Source organism: Macaca mulatta, chromosome 16 (assembly GCF_049350105.2).
Source record: "Macaca mulatta isolate MMU2019108-1 chromosome 16, T2T-MMU8v2.0, whole genome shotgun sequence".
Taxonomy (NCBI): Eukaryota; Metazoa; Chordata; class Mammalia; order Primates; family Cercopithecidae; genus Macaca; species Macaca mulatta.
Genome location: NC_133421.1, coordinates 20,466,439 through 20,493,218, shown reverse-complemented (window position 1 = coordinate 20,493,218; position 26,780 = coordinate 20,466,439). Strand labels below are relative to the sequence as shown.

The following is a 26,780-nucleotide window of genomic DNA, read 5'->3' as shown; positions in this document are numbered from 1 at the left end:
TCTTTGCTGCCAGACCCATTCTGACAAGGAAGCAGAAAAGACCTGCCTCTGCCCACCTTCTGCCCAGATGTACAGAATGAGACCCACAGAGCAGCAAAGGGTGTTAGAGACCCCTGAACCAGAGCAGCCAAGGGACTAAAATAAAAGTCCCTTTATAACCAAAACTCAATCCAGACCAAGAACAATTTGCCTGGGCCACCAAAAGCTGGGTACTCAGGACAGGTTCAAGCTCTGCAGTGGTCATCACTCCCTAAGCCCAGGGACACCCACCCCACCTGTCACCCATTGCTGCTGCTCTGGCAAAGGGTGAGAAGCACTTCCATTACTCACAGCCATGGTAGGAGGCCGGGGAACCCCCAGCCTTGCCATACTCCTGCTCCGAGTGGCTGGTGGAGAGGTTGGGCTGGCTGGAGCCTCGCCCAAAGGTGATCTGGTTGCTGCCCATGCCAGTGGCAACCTGGGCCATGCGCTCTTTGGTTTTGAGAGCCTGGGCCCTCTCAGCCTTCAGCCGTTCCTCATCCTTGAGGAGGGCCACCAGTTGCTTTGACTTCTCACGCACATTGATGCCCTGGTCCTTGCCATCTCGGTCAATGTACTGGAAGTCCTTCAGGGTCTGGATGGCGAAGATGTTCTCACGGCACTGCTGGGCCACACGTTCGGAGCCTGTCTTGATGAGGTAGTCCAGCAGGGTCAGCGCCTTGTACACATGCCGCCAGTTCTTGCCATGGTCATTGAGCCGCTTCCACACCATGCTCATGATCTCCGAGAAGGCCACCACATTGTAGGTCAGGTCGGCGATCTCGGTCATCAGAGAACTGGATGGGCCCCACGGGTCATTGGAGGTGGCTTCCCGGACTTTGATTTCTGCCTCCGAGTAATTGTTCACAATGTTTTTCATCTGCCGTCTGATAGACGAAGTCGTCATTTTTATTTTCTTTGTTACAAGTTTAAAGCCCTTCAAAGAGAGAAACTTTCCTGTCCTTGGTAAGTGCGCACCCTATGAAGGTTCAGTTTCCGTAATCAAGCTGCAGTAAGATCCCTGAATGGTCATTTCCTCCTTTGGAGCGTCAGATTCGAAAAGCTGGAAGCCATGACCTAGAGAAAGAGAAAACCCACTCCACTGCGACGTAAGCCCCCTGTGAGGGTGGGAGACTGGTCCAGCAGCAGGTACTGGGTAAAACTGGGGAGCTGAGTGGACATACCCAGCCTCCTCAGGATGAACCCAAGATAAAATCAATATTACCAGTTAACAATGAATAAAATTTACACTCAAGTTTAAGCCTTTAGGAGAAAGGAAGTAAACATCATGACTATTGCTCTATTTTCAAAACACTTCCACTGGAATGGCTATTTTATGGGTTGTCTTTTCACTGCCTGGCAAAAGTCAGTTGGGGAAGAATCGGAAATGCTGGGGGAAGCTGATCTTGGCAGATTTAAAATTATGTGTGAGACCAGATATGGTGGCTCACACCTGTAATCCCAGCACTTTGCGAAACTGAAATGGGAGGATTACTTGAGGCTAGCCTGGTCAAAACAGCAATACCCCCATCTCTATTTTTTTTTAAGTTTATTTAAATTAAAAAAAAAATACACATTATGACAAGAAAGAGACTAATTTCAGGTCTATCTTAACTCAAAAATGCCTGTCAATACCTTCAAAACTGCTTTGGTCCATTGTGCTTCCAAATGTCCAGAAAATTCTCCTTGACAATCACTTTTCGCCTGACCTTCCCTGCTCAAGAATTTATAAAGATTCCTAACAGCTCTTCTAGAAAAAGGATAAAGACCTCCACTTGGCTTTCAGAAGCCTCCAGCATCTGGCCCAAGCTAATACAGCCTGAAAACTAATCTGGTTATAGCCCAGCCCCTCATTCACAAAGAAAACTGAGACCCCTGGCTAGCCTTTAACTCGCTCCAACCAAACACATCATCTATCCCCTCTCTTTCTCCAGATAACACTCACTTACCAGGCTACAGTGAGGTCCACGTCTGTGACATGAGGCTCCTGTTCACAAGTTTGGTAACCTTCATCTGCCTCATCACCAGCGAGCACCCAGCACTTAGCACTGTGCCCGACACAGAAACGAACACTGTTAAATAAATAAATGTTACAGGTTAAAAACAGAGTCCCTGCCCTCAAGAAGGCCACAGTCTGGCAGGGGATGAAAGTTCCTTACCTATAAAATGGGAAAACTGAGTCCCTAGAAGTCTCCAGGGATTGCCCCAGGTAGATTAGGACAGCTGGGGCCCAGATAGGAAGCAAGGCGCTCCACCCACCATCCTGACCACCTGCTTGGCTGTCCCCGCAAACCCTCAGGGGAAGGATTATTTTTCCCACTATACAAGTGAGGAACCTGAGGCCTGGAATCACACGGTCAGCTGACTAAGGTCACTCCAGGCCCAGAACCTGCACCTCCCTTTCCTCCTGTGGTGGTCTTTACTCTCAAGATGTTTCTGCCACAGAAACAACAGGTAGCTCCTACCTTCCTCATCTAAAGCCTCAGATGGGTAAGGGGCACATAAAAAAAAAAAACAAAAAACAAGTAAACAAAAGGTGGCAGAAGCAAGGAAAAGCCACAGGAAATGCAATGACTACTCATCACAATCACACAAAAAGGAGGGTTTGCTATTGTGAAATATGTACTTGGTCTTCATCCCTGTCACTTGGCAGGGATTCCAAACCTAAAATCCTCAGAATCTCCACAGTGATGTCTTTTTGCATGTGAATGATTGACTGAGGGCTGGCAGTCCCTAGGCAACTTCAGGATGGGGCTGGTCACCAGAAAGACCAAGGCAAGATCAGTCCCGGGAAGGGGAGAGGGACTGAAGATTATCACCAATGGCCAATCATTTAGTCAATCATGTCTCCATAATGAAGCCTCCATAAAAAGACATAAGGACAGGCTCAGGAAGCTTCTGGATGGCTGAACACATGAAGGTTCCTAAAGGGTGACACCGAGGTATGGCATGGAAGCTCTGCATCCTTCTCCTCCACCTGGCCTATGCATCTCTTCATCTGTATCCTTTCTAATATCCTTTATAATAAATAGGTAAATACAAGTCTATTTCCCTGAGTTATGTGAGCCACTCTACCGAATTAACTGAACCCAAAGAAGGGGTCTCAACTTGAAGCTGGTTGGTCAGAAGTTCCAGAGGCCTGGACTTGCACTGCTGGGAAGGAGGGAGTGGTCTTGTGGGACCCGAAGCTACCTCCAAGTAAATATCAGAGTAGAACTGAAGGATACCTAGCTGGTGTCCTGCAAAACTGACTGCTTGCTTGTTACGTGGGGAGAAAGTTACAGAAGTCTTCTGTACTGATTGCTGTTTAGTGTTAAATGAGAAAATAGGAAAAAGTACTTTGTATGATCTTCCACACACAATAAGGGGGCAGGTCGTAAAATTTCACACTGGTAATAACCCATACATCTGCTCTGGCCAAGGAGACCTTCTCTCCACCCTCAAATATGTCAAGGAATCTGACTCTATCTGAAGTCACAGAACAGGGCTTCAGCTAAAACCAGGCATATTCTGCAAAGGCTGTGAAAGGACCAGGGATAAAAACTTTTTCACGGTGGCCTGCACATTTGACGTAATTAGGTTTTTCATTCATGATCCAACATTTGCTGCTGGCAAAGATACAACGGGCCTCACAAAGAAAAAAACAAAAGGGCCGGGCGCGGTGGCTCAAGCCTGTAATCCCAGCACTTTGGGAGGCCAAGACGGGCGGATCACGAGGTCAGGAGATCGAGACCATCCTGGCTAACACGGTGAAACCCCGTCTCTACTAAAACATACAAAAAACTAGCCGGGCGAGGTGGCGGGCGCCTGTAGTCCCAGCTACTCGGGAGGCTGAGGCAGGAGAATGGCGTAAACTCGGGAGGCGGAGCTTGCAGTGAGCTGAGATCCGGCCACTGCACTCCAGCCTGGGAGACAGAGCGAGACTCCGTCTCAAAAAAAAAAAAAGAAAAAAACAAAAGAACATTTTAATTTTTAATGAATATTTCCCAGCTTAAAGGGCAAATATGTGTCAAAATCAGTAGTAGTAGTAATGATCAGAGGTACTTAATATTCAGGAGCCTTACAATGTGCCAGGGACCACCAGGCCCTTCTATTTGTTGTTCCATTTGATGTAGAGCAGGTATGACTCTTCAGCTTCTCAGAGAAGTGGGCAGAGCTAGGATTCACCACTGACGAAGACTTTGGCTGGGCATGGTGGCTCACACCTGTAATCCTAGCACTTTGGGAGGCCCAGGCAGGCAGACTGCCTGAGCTCAGGAGTTCAAGACCAGCCTGGGCAATGTGGCGATACCCTGTGGTGATACACATCTGTAATCCCAGCTCACTCAGGAGGCTGAGGCACAAGAACTGCTTGAGCCTGAGAGGCGGAGGTTGTAGTGAGCCAAGAGCATACCGCTGCACTCCAGCCTGGGCAACAGAGTGAGACCCCGTCTCAAAAAAAAAAAAAAAAAAAGAAAAAGAAAGAAAAAAAAGAGGACTTCGGCCACATCCTTCCCAGTAAAATGGTATCAAATGGTTGAGAATGTCCTAAGGAAAAAAAAAAAGAACACTTTCCTAAGTGAGAAACAATGCCCTGGGCTCTGCTGCCCTCCCCTATCTGGTGACTTTGTAGGTGGAAGCGGAAGACCTCCAGCTGGGCCCAGTTCCCAGGGATGCTGTGAGGCCCAGTCAGGGCTCCCAATGAGCCTCCTAGACCTTTGGCAGCAAAGAAAAGGCAGTGATTCCTGTGAGCAAGGGCCGAAGTGTCGCTGCCCTCCCAGACACAAGCTGGGAAAGGAACTCCAAACGGGCTGTTGACCAAGGCAGGGGTTTTCTCTAACAGACTAACTTACAAGGACATCTGTTGATGGTCTCTGAAATACTTAAACTTCAAGACAAATGAAAAAGCTAATAAAATAATAAAATACTAGTTATAGTCAAAAAAACAAAATAAGGCCTATATAATTTGTGTGGCTGCCTGTTATTTTCTTAAAGCTGATAGACAGGAACAGCTTTCAGCACAGGCGGATGGTGAGAAGTGAGAGGTATGGAGCTAAGAAATCCTCACTAGGGCCTGGCGCGGCGGCTCACGCCTGTAATCCCAGCACTTTGGGAAGCCGATGCAGGAGGATCACTTGAGGCCAGGAGTTCAGCAACAGCCTGGCCAACATGGCAAAATCCTGTTTTTACTAAAAATACAAAAATTAGCCAGGTGTGGTGGTGCACACCTGGAATCCCAGCTACTTGGGTGGCTGAGGCATGAGAATCACTTGAACCCAGGAGGCAGAGGTTGTAGTGAGCTGAGATGGCGCCACTGCGCTCCAGCCTGGGTGACAGAGCAAGACTCTGCCTCAAAAGAGAAAAACAAAAAGAAATCTTCATGATATGGTTTGGCTGAGTCCCCACCCAAATCTCAACTTGAATTGTGTCTCCCAGAATTCCCATGTGTTGTGGAAGGGACCCAGGGGAAGTAACTGAATTATGGGGACCAGTCTTCTCCATGCTATTCCTGTGATAGCAAATAAGTCTCACAAGATCTGATGGGTTTATCAGGGGTTTCCACTTTTGCTTCTTCCTCATTTTTCTCTTGCTGCTGCCAGGTAAGAAGTGCCTTTCACCTCCTGCCATGATTCTGAGGCCTCCTCAACCATGTGGAACTATAAGTCCAATTAAACCTCCTTTTCTTCCCAGTCTCGGGTATGTCTTTATTAGCAGTGTGAAAACAGACTAATACACCTCACAAGGGCCAGGTGTGGTGGCTCATGTCTGTAATCCCAGCACTTTGGGAAGCCGAAGCAGGCAGATCGCTTGAGCTCAGGAGTTCAAGACCAACCTGGGCAACATGGCGAGATCCCGTCTCTAAAAAATATAAATAAATAAACAAACAAATAAATAATTCTCACTAGGAGAAAAGTCACTGGAGGCTTTTTTTTTTTTTTTTTTTTTTTTTTTGAGATAGTCTTGCTCTGTCGCCCAGGCTGGAGTGCAGAGGCGCAATCTCGACTCGACTCACTGCAAGCTCCGCCTCTCTGGTCCACACCATTCTCCTGTCTCAGCCTGTAGCTGGGACTACAGGCGCCCACCACCATACCCAGCTGATTTTTTGTATTTTTAGTTGAGACGGGGTTTTACCATGTTAGCCAGGATGGTCTCAATCTCCTGACCTCGTGACCTGCCCGCCTCAGCCTCCCAGAGTGCTGGGATTACAGGCGTGAGCCACCGTGCCCAGCCGAGGCTTTTCATTTTCCAGGCCAACTGGGCTACGTACCTCACCTAAGCAAGACTTTGGAGGCCGAAACTAATGATTCCAACCATAAGACAGTCCATGATGCGTGGGCTATGAGGCAGGACTCTAGCAGTGCCAGTGGGCACAAAGCTCTAGCTATTCCAGCTGAACATCTGGACTTCCATTACTTTGCCACACTTGGCCTTGGATACCTCAGGTCCCCATTTTTCACTGTTTCCCCTCAACCACAGGATTGGCTGTAAACATTTAAACATCTCCCAGCAAACATCTGCCATGAGTCCATCCCAGGAGCAAGCTCCAAGCTCCAAACATCATATACCACCCTCCACAGCACAACCTGTTATTTATGTCAGTTTCTTTTTTTTTTTTTTTTTTTTTGAGACAGAGTTTCGCCCTGTTGCCCAGGCTGGAGTGCAGTGGCGCAATCTCGGCTCACTGCAACCTCTGCCTCTCAGGTTCATGTAATCCTGGTGCCCCAGCCACCCAAGTAGCTGGGATTATAGGTGCCTGCCACCACACCCAGCTAAGTTTTGTGTTTTTAGTAGAGACAGGGTTTCACCATGTTGGCCAGGCTGGCCTTGAACTCCTGACCTCAAGTGATCCACCTGTCTCGGCCTCCCAAAGTGCTGAGATGACAGGCGTGAGCCAACCGCGCCTGGCCACGTTCTATTATTTCTAGAATCTGAGTTTTGATTTGTTCTCACTCTTTTTCGCACAGTTCGCACGCTCCACTTTCCAAACTTTCCTTCTCAATTTTCCAATTTTCTTGCTTCCAGCTTGTTGAGACTGAACTAATGCACATGCAAATGCAACTAAAACAGGATCATTTGTTACCTTCTGGGATCCTCACTCAAACCTGAGGAAGTGTGTGATTAGCTCACAATCACTTCTTAAGAACCTCCAGGCCAGATATGGATGTTAGAGGTGGAGGTGGGAGGGTTGTCAAAACAAGGAAAAACAACATTAAACTCTGTTAAAAGTTTAGACTCAATACAGCAAAAAACAAAACAAAACAAAACAAAAACTTATTCTCATAAATTACATACTGACAATTGAAAGGATCCTCAGTAACTAGATATGCCTTTAGAAATCCAGTTCTATCATCATATCAGGTATTACCTAGAACTATTTGATGCTAACTGATAAATGAAGTACATGAACTTATACAATTCTGTCAAAACTTTAAATATTTTTGAATGAAGACAGCAAGATGTAAAGTGGGATTCATTATTCAAGGCAAACAAACCTTTCTGTGCCTTCCAAGAGAGCTGTCACAGGGATAGGGCCAGGTGGAGTGGCTCACGCCTATAATCCCAGCACTTTGGGAGGCCAAGGCAGGAGGATCCCTTGAGCCCAGGAGTTCAAGACCAGCCTGGACAACATGGTGAGACCTCATCTCTACAAAAATTAAAAAAAAGGCCGGGCACAGTGGCTCAAGCCTGTAATCCCAGCACTTTGGGAGGCCGAGACGGGCGGATCACGAGGTCAGGAAATCGAGACCATCCTGGCTAATACGGTGAAACCCAATCTCTACTAAAAAATACAAAAAACTAGCCGGGCGAGGTGGCGGGCGCCTGTAGTCCCAGCTACTCGGGAGGCTGAGGCAGGAGAATGGTGTAAACCCGGGAAGCGGAGCTTGCTGTGAGCTGAGATCCGGCCACTGCACTCCAGCCTGGGCGACAGAGCAAGACTCCGTCTCAAAAAAAAAAAAAAAAAAAAAATTAAAAAAAAAAATTTTTTTTTAATTAGCTGGGCATGGTGGCGCACGTCTGCAGTCCCAGCTACTCAGGAGACTGAGATGGGAGAATTGCTTAAGCCCAGGAGACGGAGGCTACAGTGGACCATGATAATGCCACTGCACTCCAGCCTGGGTGACAGAGCAACTTTGTCTCAAAACAAACAAAAAAACAGGCTGAGCAGGCCCACAGAATAGGCCACTTTATTCGTGGGATGAGATGACCAGGCAGACGCTCCTGGTCACCACCACACCAGCCACACCTTCCTCACTCCAGCCCTAGCCCTAAAAACTTGTTTTGAAATTATATTAATTAATAATTCATTTTACTAAGAAATAAGGGTGCGGATGCACGTTAGATAACAATTGTTAACCACACAGAGTCAATAAAATTCCAACAAACAGCCAAGAAACTAGGCCGGGCGCAGTGGCTCACGCCTGTAATCCCAGCACTTTGGGAGGCTGAGGTGGGTGGATCACAAGGTCAGGAGATCGAGACCACGGTGAAACCCTGTCTCTACTAATAATACAAAAAATTAGCCGGGCGCGGTGGCGGCCGCCTGTAGTCCCAGCTACTCAGGAAGCTGATGCAGGAGAATGGCGTGAAACCGGGAGGCGGAGCTTGCAGTGAGCCGAGATCACGCCACTGCACTCCAGCCTGGGCGACAGAGCGAGACTCCGTCTCAAAAAAAAAAAAAAAAACAGCCAAGAAACTAAATGCTTGAGGTGGCTTGGGGAAGTAGCACCGTGAGCAATGCAGAAATTGTCAGGCCTTCTGAAATGCCCTGGGAGCTTCAGAGCCTCCACATTAAAAGCCGTATCTACTCAATATGAAAGGGAATACTCATTTTTCTACAGTTAGTCCCCAGAACTAGGTAAAGTTCTTTAAACCAAATATTTTATTTCCATTCTGAAAACTGAATCGTTGATTTTGCCTATGCAACAACCATAATCCTCCTCTTCTTGGAAAGAGTACTTCAGTCATCCTTGCGGAACTGGCCAGGAGTAGGCCCAGGACTGAGATCAAGCCAATTAAAGCCCCACAGTTTCCCCCACCCAGTAGCTAGATCAGTGATATGTTAAGAATCTAGACTGGACCACTTGTAGACCCCTCAGGATGGTTCCTAATACTTCTGGGAAACCAGCAGGGTTGCTAAGCTGCTGGAACACACCCCAGGGGCAGAGTCAGAGTTTACCTATGATTGAAGTAGCCATAGAAGAAAGCAAGAAGCCAGGACAGAAGAAGGCATAAGACATAACAGCATGTGGTCTGCACCTCTAGGTCCACCTGTGCATGAAGCCATTTATCCCCTGGAATTCTCATGCTGTAACCTACAGCAATGTGTGCTTTTGACACCTCCAACTGCAAACCCTGTGCACGAAGCACCTGAGAGAACCAGAGGTAGAAAGGCAGCAACAGCCAAACAACAAAAGGACAGAGAATAGGCCCTTCCCTGAACCTCCAATAGGGCCTCAAGTAGGAGTGCAAAGACATCAGCCAGGCTCTCCCCAGCCACAGGTGACCCACAGCCCCAGACCAACCAAGGAAGAACCGCATCCTTCCCAGGAGGGCTCGGCACTCCCTGTGAATGAGGCACCCCCAACCAACGTCTGGGATCATCTGCTCTTTTTTGAGAGTGACTCATGATAGGAATGATAAAATAACAGCTGGATCATCATACATGCAGGGGACAAGCTGGGGGAAAAATTTCTGGCATAGTTGAAAACACAGAATTCAAATCAGAGTAGAGACTGGAAAGAAACTAAACAAAACAGCAAACAGAACAAAACTGGAAAAAAAAAAATTCCAAGGCTAGGGTTATGCCCCAGGAGGTAAGAAGTATTCCATAAAAATGTGCTCCAACGGCTTGAGGAGCTGGGTGGGGAAATTCTTTGCAAATCTAGAGTTCCCTATCATGAGAGACAGAGGCTTTTCGCAGTTTCAAACAGCACAGGTGGGTCTGTGGTGAAGGCACACATCTCTGTACCCCGTGCCTCTGTGCCACCAAGGTGTGGCTGATCGTGTGCTGACAGAAAGATGCTCACCTTTCAGTTGGGGTCTATATCAAGTCCCTAAGGAAACTATGGGGAGTGGCTTTTCACCAGCCATCACTGAAGATCAAGCTCGGCTGTCAGGGAGCTGTCTCTCCACTGCCCTCCCCAAACCTAACGATCACAGGTCAATCAACATTGTGAAAACCCAGTCCCAGGCCAGGCGCGGTGGCTCACGCCTGTAATCCCAGCACTTTGGGAGGCCGAGGCGGGCGGATCACGAGGTCAGGAGATCGAGACCATCTTGGCTAACACGGTGAAACCCCGTCTCTACTAAAAACACAAAAAAACTAGCCAGGCGTGGTGGCGGGCGCCTGTAGTCCCAGCTACTCGGGAGACTGAGGCAGGAGAATGGCGTGAACCCAGGAGGAGGAGCTTGCAGTGAGCCGAGATCACGCCACTGAACTCCAGCCTGGGCGGGCAGAGCGAGACTCCATCTCAAAAAAAAAAAAAAAAAAAAAAGAAAAGAAAAAAGAAAACCCAGTCCCAATCAATAAATATGGGTGAATTAATTGACCTGAACATCTTCACTTCAGATGGCAGCTCCACCTATGTATGTCTGGCAGCCTCCTATGTTTCTACATGTACTTTATTTTTTTAAAAGCAGATGACAGAGAATGCTTGGGAAAGGGGTACACCCCACCTTTCCCACAGTGTTCCATCAGTGTGGTCCATCAACCAGATATATCAGAACTTCCTGGGAGTCTGTTCAAAAACCCAGTCATTCTGGGGGCAGAGCTGAGGGGCTGCCACTCTCTTAACAAGCCCCCATGGTGATTTCTAGGCATGCTGAAGTCAGTGTCATGGTGTCCACTGCAGGACACTTGAACGTGTGCAATACTCCACAATCCTCAATTCACTGGCTTTATCTTTCCTGAGGTACAGTCCATGAGTGAGGATACATCTCCATCTTCCTACCGGACAAAAGGGTACAACGATCATTACAAGGAGGCCCAGTTGGGGTAGCTGAGACCACAGATCACTTAACCAAACCACACGGGCTCTCCGGAAGACAACAGGCCAGTTAGGACAATATGGACAGTGCCACATTCTTTTCAACAGTCATCATTTCAGCCAAAAGAGAAAAGACTATTATAACTCCGTTTCAGCCATGCTAACAATAACTTAAAGTCTAATAACTGTTGCTCATCCCGTAGAAAAATGAAAAGAAAAAAATCCTTTATTTCCCTCATACCAGAAAAACAGTAAGACATCATCTTCATCATCTTCACTAACTGAAGGTGGCTTCCTGTTGGTTAGAGAAATCAAATTTTATATCAGCTGGGCAGGGTGCTACACTCTTGTAGACCCAGCTACTCAGAAGGCTGAGGCAGGAGGATCACTTGAGCCCAGGAGTTCAAATCTAGCCTAGGCAACCTAGCAAGACCCTGTCTATAAAATGAAGTTTTTTTTTTAATAAAAAATTTATCAGTCTCCAAAAAGTGGGCTAAAAAAACCTTTATACTCATATACTTAAAGAATTTTGAAGAAAAACAAACATTTCAGACTTGACTTCTAGATGGTAGACCAGGAAAAGGTAAACTGCCCATGTGCTTACTTGTCTCCCCTGGCACTTTCTTCTAAGGAAGAAAGATCCCTGCAGGTGTCAGTTAACCTGCTGCCAGGAGGGAGCCAGGAAGGGCTGACTGCATAGGAAGAACCAACCCCTAAGCTGGTCCACGCCACCCTCCCGGGGAGTAGGAGGTCCCCCCTCAGGAAGTCACCTAGGCAGCTTCTCCCAGGATCTGACAGTCACTGAAACAGATACAGCAGAGCTCAAATTAAATGTCACTTGGCCTCCTAGAACTTGATATGTACTTAATTTTCTTTTTTTTTTTTTTTTTTTTTTTTTTTTTTTTTTTTTTGTTGAGACAGAGTCTCGCTTTGTCGCCCAGACTGGAGTGCAGTGGCCGGATCTCAGCTCACTGCAAGCTCTGCCTCCCAGGTTCACGCCATTCTCCTGCCTCAGCCTCCCGAGTAGCTGGGACTACAGACGTCCGCCACCTCGCCCGGCTAGGTTTTTGTATTTTTTAGTAGAGACGGGGTTTCACCGTGTTAGCCAGGATGGTCTGGATCTCCTGACCTTGTGATCCGCCCGTCTCGGCCTCCCAAAGTGCTGGGATTACAGGCTTGAGCCACCGCGCCCGGCCCTGTACTTAATTTTCTAAAAGCAGAAGTCAAGTATCAAAACATACACAAGGGATTTAATTTGTTATCAACATGCCCCTACTATTTAGTCTCTGGGAGGAGCAGCTTGTGAGTGCAGACTGCACAGGCAGGTGGGGAAATGCAGTCTTTCTAAAGACTGAGTGAAGAAAAGATGGGGTCTGGAGACCTGGTTTTGGCTGTTCCTGCCAATACAGGAAAACAGGGGTATGGCAAGGAGCTGCACCTCCCCCTCAGTGTACAGGATCAAACACTGTGACTGCACAAAGGGCAGGCAGCAACACTTCATAAAGGCATATGAGAATTCTTGAATGCTCCCCTACCTCTCCTATTCCTCAAAGCAGTCTTACAAATGACCAAATTATGAACAGCATTCTTTTAAAAATCATGCCAAAATGCAAATAACGTGATGTGGCAGAGAGAGGAGATGGGAATCCAGGGACCAGGGTCAATGCTGTGACCGCTCTATGGCACCAAGAAGCCAGTACCCAGGGTCCTTGCTTCTAAAACCAGATGCTTACTCCAAACCCTTCAGTCCCAAAGGCCCCCATTCTGACCAGTGATTCAATTCCTTGCCATCTCCATGGTGTTATGAGAAACCCAAGCTTCCGATCAGCCCAGCCACAGGTCACCAACTGAGGGAGTGAATCCCAGCCACAGCCAAGCAGCAGATGTTTTTGTTAGCCTGTGGGGCTTCATGGTGGGCAAAAAAGTAGCACTTCCCTTCAGGCTTTGGAAATGTGAAAAGCAGCCTTCAGAACCCTTCCCTCCTCTGAGGATGGCCGCTGTGATCCTTAGGCAGAGATTCCCCGTTTCTAACACACTGTGGCTCTGCTAGAGAAAACACTGGCTGATGGGAGACGACGAAGTCAACCGGAGACTGGACACAGCAAACGGGAGCCTTTAATGGCTACTCACCCCCACCGCACAGGACAGGCCGAGCTATGAATTACCATTTGATCAGTATAATTTTCCAGCTTGAGACATCTGAAAAACATGCAGAGCTGCATGGGAAAATCTACATTCCCATGATCTCGTGCTTAATTTAGACCTGGCTGGTGGATGTGGTGGTGCTAACTGCTAGGCTGTAGCCATCTCGCGAGGAGCCTGCAAGAGTGTGGAAGGAGGGGCAGTGGATCCCCTCAGGCAGGGCCTGCTGACTTCTGGTTTCAGGCACAGTAGTGACATAACATATTTTCTCAAAGAGAGCTCCAGAGGCTGGCCAAAGAACAAGTATTTTTACACTGTGCATGTACAAGTGCAAGACCACAGCTGCAAGAAAAACAAGTGGTTTGCTCACCTCTGCCCTCCCATCTGTGCCTCCAGGAGGTCACATCTGACTTCCCACAGCAGCTTGGGAGGAACAAGGCAGATGTCGGAGGTAGTTACTTGCAGAGACTGGTAGCAGTGATGGTTGATGTCCGCTGAGCCTCATCTGAGCAGTACTGTGGGATGGGTGGTGAGCCAGGGTCTTAAGAGACCACAAGAGCAGGCTCACCTCAGCTGAAGCTCAAAGGATGAGCCCCTGCATCCCAGAGGTGGGCCCTGAGGGGTTAACTCTTTATGTGTCACTCACATGCTGCACTCTCGTTTCCAATCACTTTCCCTATGACCGGAACCGGCTCCTGCCTTGCACTCTACCCACCTGCCATTTCCCCCACCTAGCATCCTTCCTCTATCTGTCACTAGACTGGCTCCTTGTCACTCAGATCGCATGGCCTCCTCAGAACCCATCAGGCACTCTCTATCAATGTCACCAGCTGTCTTCTGGAACAGGGCTCCTCCTCTATCTGACATTTCTTACATGCCTGTTTTATCTGTTTCTCTCCTGCCCCCACACCACCCCTCTGAGAGCAGGGCCCAGCCTGCCTCTTTGCCACTGTCTAGAACAGTGCCTGGCACACACTGAACCCTCAACAAACACCTTCCATGTGACACACAAGCAAAAAATAAGAACACTGTTAAAGATACCCATTATCTCGCCACTCAGAGACTGCCAGAGTTCACACCTTGAGGCTGTTCTCCCAGTTCCTGTTTCCCTTTTGGTCTCCATCTCTTGAGTTAAAGGGCAGCTGCTGTATTGTCTGCCTAACAATAAACTGCCTGGGAACAGGAACAGCCCTACCAGTGCTTAACACATGCTCCACATGAACCAGCACCTGCCGAAGCCCAGGCACCACAGGGCCTGAGAATCCACTGGATGCCTCTTACAGCTGGACTCAGGAGCAACACCAGGAGCCTGGGCAGCAGCCTAGGGCTGAAATATGTGGTTCTCACTCCGGCCACAGGGATTATGTCCTGCCTTTCCAGCTGCATGGTCTGAGGCAAGCTGAGCTTTCCTGAGCCTCTGTTTCCACACCTCTCAAATGGAGGTAACAGGTGCTGCTCAGCCTGGCTGTGAGGGTTGGTAAGAGTAGGACTGGCAAATAAGAGGTGTCCAAATACCTGCCTCCTTTCCTATGTCCTGCCAAGGTGCATATGTCTACAGGGATGTTTCTCAGCAGGTTACTGAGGACAGCTCGGCAGCAGATGAAAGCCCACAGAAGTATCCCTATGAGAACACACTGGGTGGGAATCACCTACCAGAGGAGTGGGTGGCATTGTCTACTACAAGCATCTCTCTCCAGACTATACACACAACCTGTTTAAAACCATCACCAATCTTGCTTGTTCTTCTCCTCTACAGCTGGCATTTCCAAGCAAAGTTTCAGATGTGCTCTTTGATACTAGTAACAGAACAGAATTAAAACAGCAGTAAGAAACAGAAGAGGCTCTCTAAGCAGAGGCTGGTGAATACTAATTAGCAGGTCACATGTGTCCACTGATTGAATCTTCGTAACAGTCCTATGGAGGAGTGATTCTTCTTATTCATATCTTACAGAGGAGGAAAGTAAGGTAAAGAGAGGCTAAGTAACTGACCCAAGGCCGCACTACCAGCAACTGGTGTGACTAGGATTTGCTCTCAGACTCTGACTTCTGATCCCATCCTCTTCATCCCTATTCTTATTCTCATTCTTTGTAGCTTTAGACAAATTCAGTGCTCAAAATCGTGAGAACAAGGAACTTTCCTTTGCTGAATCTGCAGGCCTAGAAAGGTACCTCTTGTCTAGATGTTTGAGGCCAAAAGATGGCATGGAAACAACTGTTTTCCGACCTCACGTTCTGTGAGCCATAAGAGATTCTTTCCCCAGCCTCTCACCAAGTCAAGCAAGCAGGAGCAAAGATGCTACAGCTAGAAGGGCTTGGAAGTCAACCACGTGCAGATGCCAGGACCCAGAGCGGTTCAGTGCTAAGCCAGGATAGAACCTGACATTCCCAGCTCCCTTCAGTGCAGTCAGCAAAAAGGAAGAGGCTTTAACGCTATTCAAACAAACTTTTACCTTGAAATGTGGAAAGTTCTACACACTGGCAATAAAATGGAGTCAGTCAGGGTCAAGGTCCAAAATAACAACACAGAGACTCTAAAACTATTCTTAAAAACGTGTTCTTCAGAACTCACATCCTTAAGAAATGATGCCTCTTTGGCTATTAACAGTGTCTTCTACTAAATCAGTCACACTGACTTTAACACCCTGAGAAACCTGCACTGTTCCTTTGAAATAGCTGTTGTCATCTGAAATACCAATCAGGAAAAAAAGTCTCTTCATGTTGAAAGGTAAACTTCCTTTTTTGGTGCAGAGTAAAAATACTACTTCCCTCTTTCCTCCTCTGCTGGAGACATTCCCAGTGTTTTATTTACTGTGCAACACTGACTGGATACATTAGGAGGAAATGTTCCTTCCTAACTCTTAAATGTCAGAGTCTACCCCACAAAAGGAACGAGCCAGCCCTAATGTTTTCTTGTTGTTCCTCTGTCTTCTTAAATGTTTTATTAGGTAACATTAGGTATATATAAGAGAATATGTGCAAACCACATGTGAGGACAAACAAAATGAGTCCCCATGACTCCACAGCTCCCTCAAGGCCTGGAACATGACCACCATGTCCAGCCACCTGGCCCCTCCTCACTTCCCTCTCCCCACCTCCTTGACCCCCAAGGCAAACAGCCCTGGTACTGGGTTTTCAGTCCCTCACTTTAAAAAAAAAAACATAACTGTATTGCACACTAGTAAAACTGAACAGTATGCCGTCTTCCCCGGGCTGCCTGTGGCATTCTATACTGCTTCTGAAGTTCTCTCTATTGCTATGCACAGCTAGCTGCCACTCACCCACTGTCACCACTGAGTGCCATGTGATCATGCCAATACTGAACAATGTGCTTACCCGTGTTTCTGTCCATGGACATCTGGGTTATTTCCAGATTTCTGCTACTGTGAAAAGTGCTTCTATAGCCGTGCATGTCTCCTGGGATACATGGGCCAGTTTTTCTAGAGTCTGTTCCTAGAACAGCTCATTCACAGGATATACAAATTCTCTCTGCAATACATTTTTAAAATATTTTTGCCTGATTTATAACATCGTTTTGTCATCACAAAGATGTATTAAGGCCAGGTGTGGTGGTTCATGCCTATAATCCCAACACTTCTGGGAGTGGGAGAAGGAGATGGAGGATCGCTTGAGCCCAGGAGTTTGAGGCTGCAGTGAGCCATGATCATGCCACTTCAACATGGACAACAGAGCAAGACTCTGCCTCAAAAAAAAAGATGTATTCATAGTTTAGTTGACACCGGTTTGACAAGTACTTTTCACACACTCACTGTGTGTCCAGATCCCCATGCCAGCAGCCACAGGGGATCTGGACAAGCACAGATGTGGCATCCTGTCTGGACTGGGGGAGCAATAAAACGACTCCAAACTGGGTGCTCCAGGCAGCTCCTGAGAAGACGAGGACAAAACTGGGGGCCATCAAGGGCACTGCAATGAAGAATGAGAGGGATGAGTGCCTGAGTATGGAAGAGGAGGCCTCTGCGGGCAGAGTGAGAGCTCTCAGCGGGAGTTGTCTGCCACTAAGGTAGCTGGGAACGCAGAGGCTGCAGCAGGCTGAGGCTGCACCAACAGGGCCTCACTAGGCACACAAGAAATCTGCACTTGCCAACTTGGGTTGTCCACCTTCAAAATTTTTGCCAGCTCCTCCCAATAGTAACAATGACTAACACAGAGCACCCACTATGTGCAAGCACTGTCCCGGGAATTAGTCCATTCATTCAATTCTTACTATAAAAGCTTCTCAGTCGGGCACGGTGGCTCATGCCTGTAATCCCAGCACTTTGGGAGGCTGAGGTGGGCGGATCACGAGGTCAGGAGTTTGAGACCAGCCTGACCAACATGGTGAAACCCCGTCTCTACTAAAAATACAAAAATTAGCCAGGCATGGTAGTGCGCGCCTGTAATCCCAGCTACTCAGGAGGCTAAGGCAGGAGAATCGCTTGAATCCGGGAGGCGGAGGTTGTAGTGAGCCGAGACTGCGCCACTGCACTCCAGCCTGGGCGACAGAGTGGAACTCAGTCTTAAAAAAAAAAAAAAAAAAAGCTGCTCTACTGTTTGCTTCCTATTTTTCTTCATATCAATTTACTTTTAAATTCAAATACTCACTTTCAGTAACATATATAAAATCAGGTATTACTGCTATGGCATATGGGAGGATTTTTTGTTTTGTTTCTATTGAGATATAATTCACATAGCATTAAATTCACCATCTTAAAGTATACAACTCAGCGGGGTTTTTTTTAGTACATTCACAATGTTGTGCAATCATCACTATTTCACTATTATTCTAAAACATTTTCAACACTCCAAAAATAAGCCCCATATCCATTAGTGGTCACTACCCATGTCCTCACCCCCAGCCCCTGGCAATGATAAATCTACTCTCTATAGATTTGCCTACTCTGGACATTTCATATAAATGAAACCATATAATATATGAACTTTTGTGTCTGGCTTCTTTCACTTACGTGAAAGGTTCAGTCTTTTCTTTTTTTCTTTTTTGAGACAGAGTCTTGCTCTGTTGCCCAGGTTGGAGTGCAGTGGCACGATCTCAGCTCACTGCAACCTCCGCCTCCTGGGTTTATGCCATTCTCCTGCCTCAGCCTCCCGAGTAGCTGGGACTACAGGCAACCGCCACCACGCCTGGCTAATTTTTTTGTATTTTTAGTAGAGACAGGGTTTCACTGTGTTAGCCAGGATGGTTTCGATCTCCTGACCTCGTGATCCACCTGCCTCAGCCTCCCAAAGTGCTGAGATTACAGGCTTGAGCCACCACGCCCAGCAGGTTCAGTGTTTTCAAGGTTCATCCATGTTGCATTATGCACCCAGTATTCTATTACTTTTTATGGCTAAATAATATTCCATTGTATAGATGGACCACATTTTGTTTACCCATTCATTAGTTGATGGATATTCCGGTTGTTTCTAATTTTTTACTATCGTGCCATGAAGATATTAATATATTCATATTCATAATGCTGAGATGTCCATCTATGTAGTGTTTGTGTGGATAAGTTTTCAGTTCTCCTGGGTAAATACTGAGGAGTGAAGCTGATAGGTCATATGGTAACTACACATTTAACCTTTTCAGGAACTGCCAAAATACTATGGCATTTCTAAGACAAAGATTAAAACTAAGAACATTCAGCTGTATGCCACTTAAAATTATTTTGGGAAATACTGGGGAAGGCAAAGTTACTAAAGTTGATTTTTTATTTTTGTTTGGAGCAGGGAACTCACATTGTCAGGATGGTATTTTTGAATCTTGATCAAGCAGCAGTGGGAGAAAGGATTAGGGCAGAGGCGGGAGAAGGAAGATAGAAAGATGACTGAGAAGCTATACAACATGATGAGCAGAGTCCAGAGCCTGAATCCAGCTGCAGGGGAATGGGAAAGGCAGGCGATGGACATAAACACAGAGTGGGAACATGAACCCTGACAAGCAAATGTCAGTGTGGGTGGGGTAGAAGGGGCTGAATAGCCAGGAGGATGGACGCACCCTTAACAGAAAGGGAAGGTGGAGAGGTTCCAAACGAAGGCAGGAGGCAGCATACTCAGTTTTACTTCAAACAAACATGGCTGGAGGTGCTGACAGGACAGGCCTGGAGAATGAAAACGGCCTAGTGGCAGCTGGTGCCTAGGTCCAGGGCTCAGGAGGGGCACCGTGGCGAACATGTTCATCTCAGAGGAGCATGTGAGAGGACCAAGGGAGAGAGAGAGCAGAGGAAGATGGGGACAAGAATGCAATTAAGGAGGAGGCAAATAGCCATCGGCCAAGTCCAAGAAAGGGCCAAGAGCAGTAGGGGACACAAGAGAACCATCCAGTGCCAGGGAAGCAGAGAATGAAGAGGTCATGCTTTTCTGCCCCATGCAGAGCAGTGCATGCTTGGGAAGTGCCTTCTCCTTCTGATGACCACCAACAAATAGTTCAGACCTTTGTGTGAGACCACATATAACTTCCTAGACATTCTTTTTTTTTTTTTTCTCCTGAGACAGGGTCTTGCTGTCACCCATGATGGAGTACAGTAGCACAGTCATAGCTGATTACAGCCTGGACCTCCCAGGCACAAGTGATTCTCTTACCTCAGTCTCCTAAGTACAGGTGTGCACCACCAAGCCCGGCTTATTATTTTTTGCAGAGATGGGGTCTCCCTATGTTGGCCAGGCTGGTCTCAAACTCCTGGGCTCAAGCAATCCTCCTGTCTTGGCCTCCCAAAGTGCTGAGATTGCAAGTGTGAGCCACCATGCCTGGCCACTATACCTTCTTGGTCACTGGTACACACCTCTGCACCATGCCACCCACATTCCCCTCCAGTTTCAGGACAAAACTGAACCCACTGTCCCCAACTCCACACCTGCCCCCTTCTCCTTCCCTCCAGGGATGCTCTGCCCAGGATCCACCACCTGCTGCCCAGCTGACTGAGCCAGAAGCCTTGGAGCTCGCCTGGGCTTCCGGCTTTCCCTCCACCCTCCTTCCTTCCTCCCACGACCTCTGGACTACAGGCTCTCAAGGGACAGAGACCCTGACTGTCTCCTTGCTGCTGCATGCTGGGCCTGGCACAGTGCCTGGCACACATCTGCTGCAAGAATGAATGACTCCACAGGGCACCGAGTCCAGCCCCACCTGCTCACACACTCCCCGCTTTCTCTCTCCCTTCCTCCAAGCTTTCTGATCCTCTCTATACCCCTACCAAACCACAAATGCCCTCACTGAACATAAAACATGGCCTATGAATATTGGTAAGTTTTAAAAGAACTACCTGGAAGAATGAAAAGATCACTGCTCTACCCAGCACCTTTTAGTCACCTCACTGAATCTCAGTTCAGTTTCCTCATTTGTAAAATGGAAATGGCAGCCTGCGAGGATCAGCAAGATAAGGAACATGAGAGGAAATAAGGCCGCACTTTCTGCTTTACTACAGGTTTCCCCACACGCCTCACATGCTTTTGATGGGCCTTCTTCAGGTCCCACTAGTCCTTTGACCATGCCTCTCCAAGAAAAACAAAAATGGGAGCAAGCTGACATCCCAACAGGAGGGGAATTTTTGAGTCTACTTCGCACTAAATTTAACAGCATAAACAAACTGGAGTTCACATACCATATAATTTTTTTAATTCCTAAAAGATTAGAAGTATGTTACCAAATGTCAAAACACAAAAACCAAAAGGAAATCAAAGTTATTATTTTCCTTTTGGTTTTATCTCCATTGGCCAAATGCTTTTTGTTCAAACAATGTTTATACTGCCATTGTCCTGCTTTGTTTAGAAAAATAATAATAAAGGGGCCCGTTTCCAGCACTGACAACTGAGTGCGTGTGCAGATCTCCCCAGCTACTCCTATACTCAGAAATTGCTCTACTTTAGAAACTTGTGCCGAGGCCAAGGAAGAACTGTTTACTTGCCCTCCAAATATACACTGGCTACAACTGTGCCCCTAACCCCACTCCTCGCTCCAGCCCCCTCTTTCCTTCAGCCACCACACGGATGACCAGGCCAAGAAAACAGGGATGTTCTTAAGCACATTTATGCCTCATAAGGAAAACAAGCCCAAGGCCTCAGGAAGGCCAGGTCTGGTGACTCAGTGACTGCAGACTCAGCTGCTGTTGGTCAAATGCACCAAGGTGACAGCTGTAATTTACTGAGTGCCTACCATGTGCCAGGCACTGACCCAGGGGTTTCAGAGCACTGATCTTGCTGCACTTTTGCAACGGAGGCATTGCACAAGAGAGAGGGTAACATATAGCAAATCACAGAGCTGGGATGAAGCTCTGGGCCACAGTGCCTCCTGTGAAACTCAGAAGTGCTCAATCCTAAGCCTCCGTTCTACTTAATATTACTTCTATGTGGTTGCCCTTCTCTGTTCCAATATCATCATATCCATCTAAGACACTCCTTGGAAGATATGAGGTTTTTCCACCAACCAGCTTTCAAGGCCAACCCATGTAATTTCTATCCTGGAACTCCCTCCTTATTAATGGACGCTTTCCAGAGTGACTTATCCAGACAAAACCACTCTCCTGGGCCCCAGGGATGTCCATTTCTCTTCTCTTCTATAGTACTGATTCCAGCCACCAAGTATTTCCAGTTCACCCACTTCTAGACCTACGACAGAAGGTCATTTTCCCACCTCCTCTGAAGTCAGCCATGGCACTGCAATGAGATGAGATAGAAATGATGTGTGTCACTCTCTGCTGAACAGTAAGACAGGTGCCATATTCCCTGTGGCGGTGACAGTGGGTGCCTATGTCAGGATGGAGCCTCCGTATCTATCCAGACACAGGAAAGCATGTCTACACAGGGACTCGTGTACCATGTTCACAGCTGTGTTACTCACGACCGCCAAAGACTGGAAACAACTTTATCTAATTGATGAATGAATCAACAACATGTGATCTATCCACACAATGGAATATTATTCAGCCTTAAAAAGGAAGTTCTGGTCCATTCTACTACATGGATGAACCTTGACAACATTACACTGAATGTAAGAAGCCAAACACAAAAGCCCACATACTGTGTGACTCTATTTATGTGGAATGTCCAGAACAGGCAAATCCATAAAGACAGAAAGTAGACTGATAGTTGCCAGGGTCTGGGAAGAATGGGAGCGGAAATGATTGCTTAATGGGTACAGGGTTGCTTTTGGGGGTAATAAAATGTTCTAAAATAAGATTACGCTGATGGTGAACTTTATTGCATAGCAAATAAATTATATATCAACAAAACTGCTTTTGTTTTGTTTTGTTTTGTTTTGTTTTTGAGATGGAGTTTAAACGTGCCTGTTGCCCAGCTGGAGTGCAATGGCATGATCTTGGCTCATGGCAACCTCCACCTCCTGGGTCCAAGTGATTCTCCTGCTTCAGCCTCCTGAGTAGCTGGGATTACAGGCATGCACCACCATGCCCAGCTAATTTTTTATTTTTAGTAGAGACAGGGTTTCTTCATGTTGGTCAGGCTGGTCTTGAACTCCCAACCTCAGGTGATCCGCCCGCCTCGGCCTCCCAAAGTGCTGGGATGGCAGGCATGAGCCACTGCGCCTAGTCTATTTTGTTTGAGACAGAGTCTCACTCTGTCGCTCAGGCTGGAGTGCAGTGGCGCCATCTCAGCTCACTGCAACCTCCGCCTCCTGGGTTCAAGCAACTCTCCTGCCTCAGCCTCCCAAACAGCCTGGACTACAGGCATGCACCACCATGCTCAGCTAATTTTTGTATTTTTCATAGAGATGGGTTTCACCATGCTGGCCAGGCTGGTCTCGAACTCCTGACTTCAAGTGATCCACCCACCTTGGCCTCCCAAAGTCCTGGGATTATAGGCATAAGCCACCACGCCCGGCCAATAAAACTGTTAACAAAACAAAATAAAACAAAAGTCTTGTGCCACCATCATCCTGGGTTCATGAGTGGCTATGATGAGTGAAGTCTCCTGACCACATACACTGGACATGCAGCATGAAAAAGAAATGAGCCTCTGCTGTTAGGCCACTGAGGTGAGAGGGGATGGCTGTTCTCACATCATGTAGCCCACCCTGATACAGCTCAAATACATCTACACTATCGTAAGTTCATACTGAAAATGTGTCTAAGGCCAATTAACTTAAATCCTGGAAGTAAGCCAAAGGTGTGGTTCTGTCCCAAAGCCACTGCCCGAATCTTTAAACTTCAGGAGATGGGGCAGAGGGAAGGGGAGGAATGGAATTATTTAAAGACTCTGCCTAGATCAGAATAATTCCTAGCCTGAAAACAATTTATAACTCATAAGACAACGAACTAACCTTCCAAAAATATAAAATACAGCTCACAGAAATTGAGAAAAAACCAATAACCCAAGAGAAAAACCAAAGAACTGTCCACAGAAAACTATAAATGGTCCTTAAACATACGACAACATGATCAACTCCTCTTCAGAAAAATACAAATTAAAACTATACTGAGATATTACTTACAAACGTCAGGCTGGCAAAACTCCAAGCATCTGACTACACCTTGTGTTGGCAAGGCCGTGTGGAATCAGGCATCAACACTGCTGGTGGGAGTGCAACATGGAACAACCCCTGTAGAGGGCAACTGGGCAAAATCTGTCAAAGTTACAACTGTGTTTCTTCTTTGACTCAGGAATGTCCCTGTGGGATGCCACCCTGCAGGACCACTGCAATGTGGGAAACGATGTGCATGTGAGACAACTGTTGCCGGCATGTCATGAAACAGCAAGCTGGAAACAGCCAGGCGCCTTTCCTCAGGGGTAAGCATTCAAACAGGGACAACTTCACAGTACAACACAGCTGAAAGAGAATGACAACCATTCTCTATGCACTGATACAGAAAAATCTCTACAATAAGTTAAAAAAAAGCACAAGGTGAAGAACAGTACACACAGAATGCTACCCTTCATTTACTGAAAAGGGAGAAATAATACTATACAATTTGTGTTTGTTGTACTTGCATTAAGAAAAACTAGAAGGGTATTCAAACTGCTACAGGTGGTTATCAGGGAGTAGGGAGAACAGAGATGAGATCAGGAGTGAGGGGCAAAATTTCTTAAAATATATTTTAACATTTTCATTTTAGAAATGACTGTATTGCCTATTCAAAAGAGCATTTCATTTAAAAAAAAAAAGTTCCATTCTCATAAAAAAGAAAAAATAACACAGCCACACCAAAGCCTTTGGCCAACAGGTCTCAGATGGCAGTGCCAAGAGCAGCCCAGGAGTGACCACCAGCCCAGGTCCACCTGTGTCCTTCTGCCACCAACCCGTGTAAGAGCCCAGTACTAAGACCTGTGAAGCCAGAGGGCAGGGACCCTGGACCCTACCACGTCTGTTCCTTCCTTTCTGTGACTCTCTTCCAGGCCCCTCCAGCTTCACACTTGGAAGGATGTAAATGGCCTTTAATGCTTCCCCCACTGTCAAAGCCCCCCATCCAGCCTGCTACTCACTCTGTCTGGGTTTCCTTCATCCTGGCCCTCTCCCATGGGCTGCCCAAAGCATCGTGCACAAATCCAGCACAGCCCGGTGTCCCTCCCATCATAAGGTAGTAGATTCAAGGAGGGAAGAACCAGAGCTCCTGGCATCCACTTGTGCAGCAAGCCTTTCCTCAGCTCCTGCTTTCCTGCTGCCAGGCACTGGGCTGGTGCTGAAGGATGGAGGTCAACCAGACATGGTCCCTGTCTGCAAACAGCTCCAGTGGCACAGTCCACAAGGAGTGTGGAAACAGATGATAATGCTACAGTGGAAGTCTAAAGGGCACAGGACAGCAGACTGGGCTTTCAGGCCAGCCATGGAGTGTGCAAGTGGGCAGACAAGGTGGGTACGCAACAGGCGAAGCACATTCCAAGCAAAATGAGGAAAAGCAAGTGAAGAAAGGCCATAGACCAAAGCAGTAAGGCGGAATGCCCATGATAAAGAAGTCCGTCCCTTCCTCTGGGGATTTAGGAGCAAAGGGTCGCTCTCTCAAGGACCATCTGCAAACAAAGTCCCATCCACCTTGCTCTAGGCACCCTTGGCCTTTTCCCTGGAACCAGGCAAGCCTGGCCATTTAATCAGGGAACAGGGAGAGTGTAAAAGAGAAAAAAACAAAAACTGCAAGCAAAGATCAAAAGTTTTGACCCCTAAAGACCCAATACTCGGCCTGGCGCGGTGGCCCGTGCCTGTAAACCCAGCACTTTGGGAGGCCAAGGTGGGCAGATCACAAGGTCAGGAGATCGAGACCATCCTGGCTGACACGGTGAAACCCCGTCTCTACTAAAAATACAAAAAATTAGCCGGGCGTGGTGGTGGGCGCCTGTAGTCCCAGCTACTCGGGAGGCTGAGGCAGGAGAATGGCACAAACCTGGGAGGCAGAGCTTGCAGTGAGCCAAGACCGTGCTACTGCACTCCAGCCTGGGTGACAGAGCAAGACTCCATCTCAAAAAAAAAAAAGGCCCAACACTCAAAAGATGCCAGATCAATGAGCTACGACTCTCACATTTGACAAAAACAGCAGCAAAAACCATGTTTCCCTATCACCAAAAGGAGAAACACCTGAAGCTAATGGATTCCAAACTATATTTCCATGAGCTTTACAGGGCGGTTTTCAAAAATCACAAATTTCCAAGATCTTGATTCAGTAGCCACTATGTTATATAATGAATTTTTTCTTTTAAGGCAGGTAACATTTGTTTCCCCATTCCAAATTATAAACTGATTTTTTTTTCCAAATGGAAAAAAAATGCCTTCACAGTAGCCTTTTAATTCTATCAATTAGATTTCTTAGATATCCACCAGTTGGTAATATGATGTGGCACACACATACAGACTTCCAGTGTGTATGGGCCACACATGTGGCGGGCCCTCAGTTAGACTCACTGACACAGCGGTCTCACCTCCATGGCTGCAGTCTTGTGGGAAGGCTGGGGTTGGCTCTGCGACCAGTCAGGTGGGCCTAACACCACTGGACAGAGAACCAGAGACCTTTCCCTCTGTGGGAACCCTGCTCACAGGGTCTCACAAACCATTCTGTCCACATGTAGCATTGATGCCAAGGGCTCCCAGTAGGAAATTACTAGACACTGGCTAGACCCACAGCCTGGACTAGCTCTCTAGGTTAAATCACAGTTAGCTGTTGAGTCTCAGGCAAACACATTTCCTGAGGAATTGGCCTGTTTTCCCTTCTGAAAACTCCTGACAAGAGAGGCAATAAACTGTGTGGAAAGAATATGCTGACACCCACTGCCAATTTCCCATTGTCAACCCAACCCAGTGTCACCAAAGGGAGAAGAATACGCTCAGAAACAACCAAATAGCTGCCAACAGGAATGCGACTCTCACCCAGGATGGCAGAGTCTTAAAAGACAGAATCAAAGCATGCTGGCATTGGGAAGGACCTGGCAACCACTTAGTCCCACTCTCTCATTTATATCATAGATGGGGAGAATGAAGTCCAGAGAGCATTAAGTGTCTCTGCCCCATTCTGGAAGCCTCTGAAGTGCACACAGGGCTAGCAGTTTTTGGTCCCATTGTCCAGCCCTGAAATCATCTTCCTCACCAAACCAATTTTCTCCTCCATACTGTCTCAGCATCAGCACCAGCACCAGCAGCCACCTGAGTCAGTGTTTATTGCTCTTCCCTCACCCACATCTAACTGGTTAACACACCCTATCAGTGCAGCAAAGCCTCTCCCCTAC

General features: G+C 47.3%; 1 protein-coding gene across 11 annotated transcripts in view; it reads right to left on the bottom strand.

Annotated features, from left to right (window-relative positions):
* Positions 1-26,780, bottom strand: part of EPN2 (epsin 2) — a 103,587-nt gene that overhangs the window by 54,104 nt on the left and 22,703 nt on the right. For 8 of the 11 annotated variants that reach the window (XM_001098498.5, XM_015118779.3, XM_077970515.1 and 5 more), the window contains exons 2-3: positions 1,968-2,090; positions 331-1,095 (exon numbers count right to left, since the gene is read on the bottom strand). The exons of 1 other annotated variant lie outside the window; for it this stretch is intronic. In XM_001098498.5, coding sequence (XP_001098498.1) covers positions 331-925 — 595 coding nt within the window. In that variant the 5' untranslated portion in view covers positions 926-1,095; positions 1,968-2,090. Of the gene's footprint in view, positions 1-330; positions 1,096-1,967; positions 2,091-4,082; positions 4,592-26,780 lie in introns of those variants that run through there. 2 more of the 11 variants (XM_077970517.1, XM_028836092.2) reach the window with 2 other exon arrangements.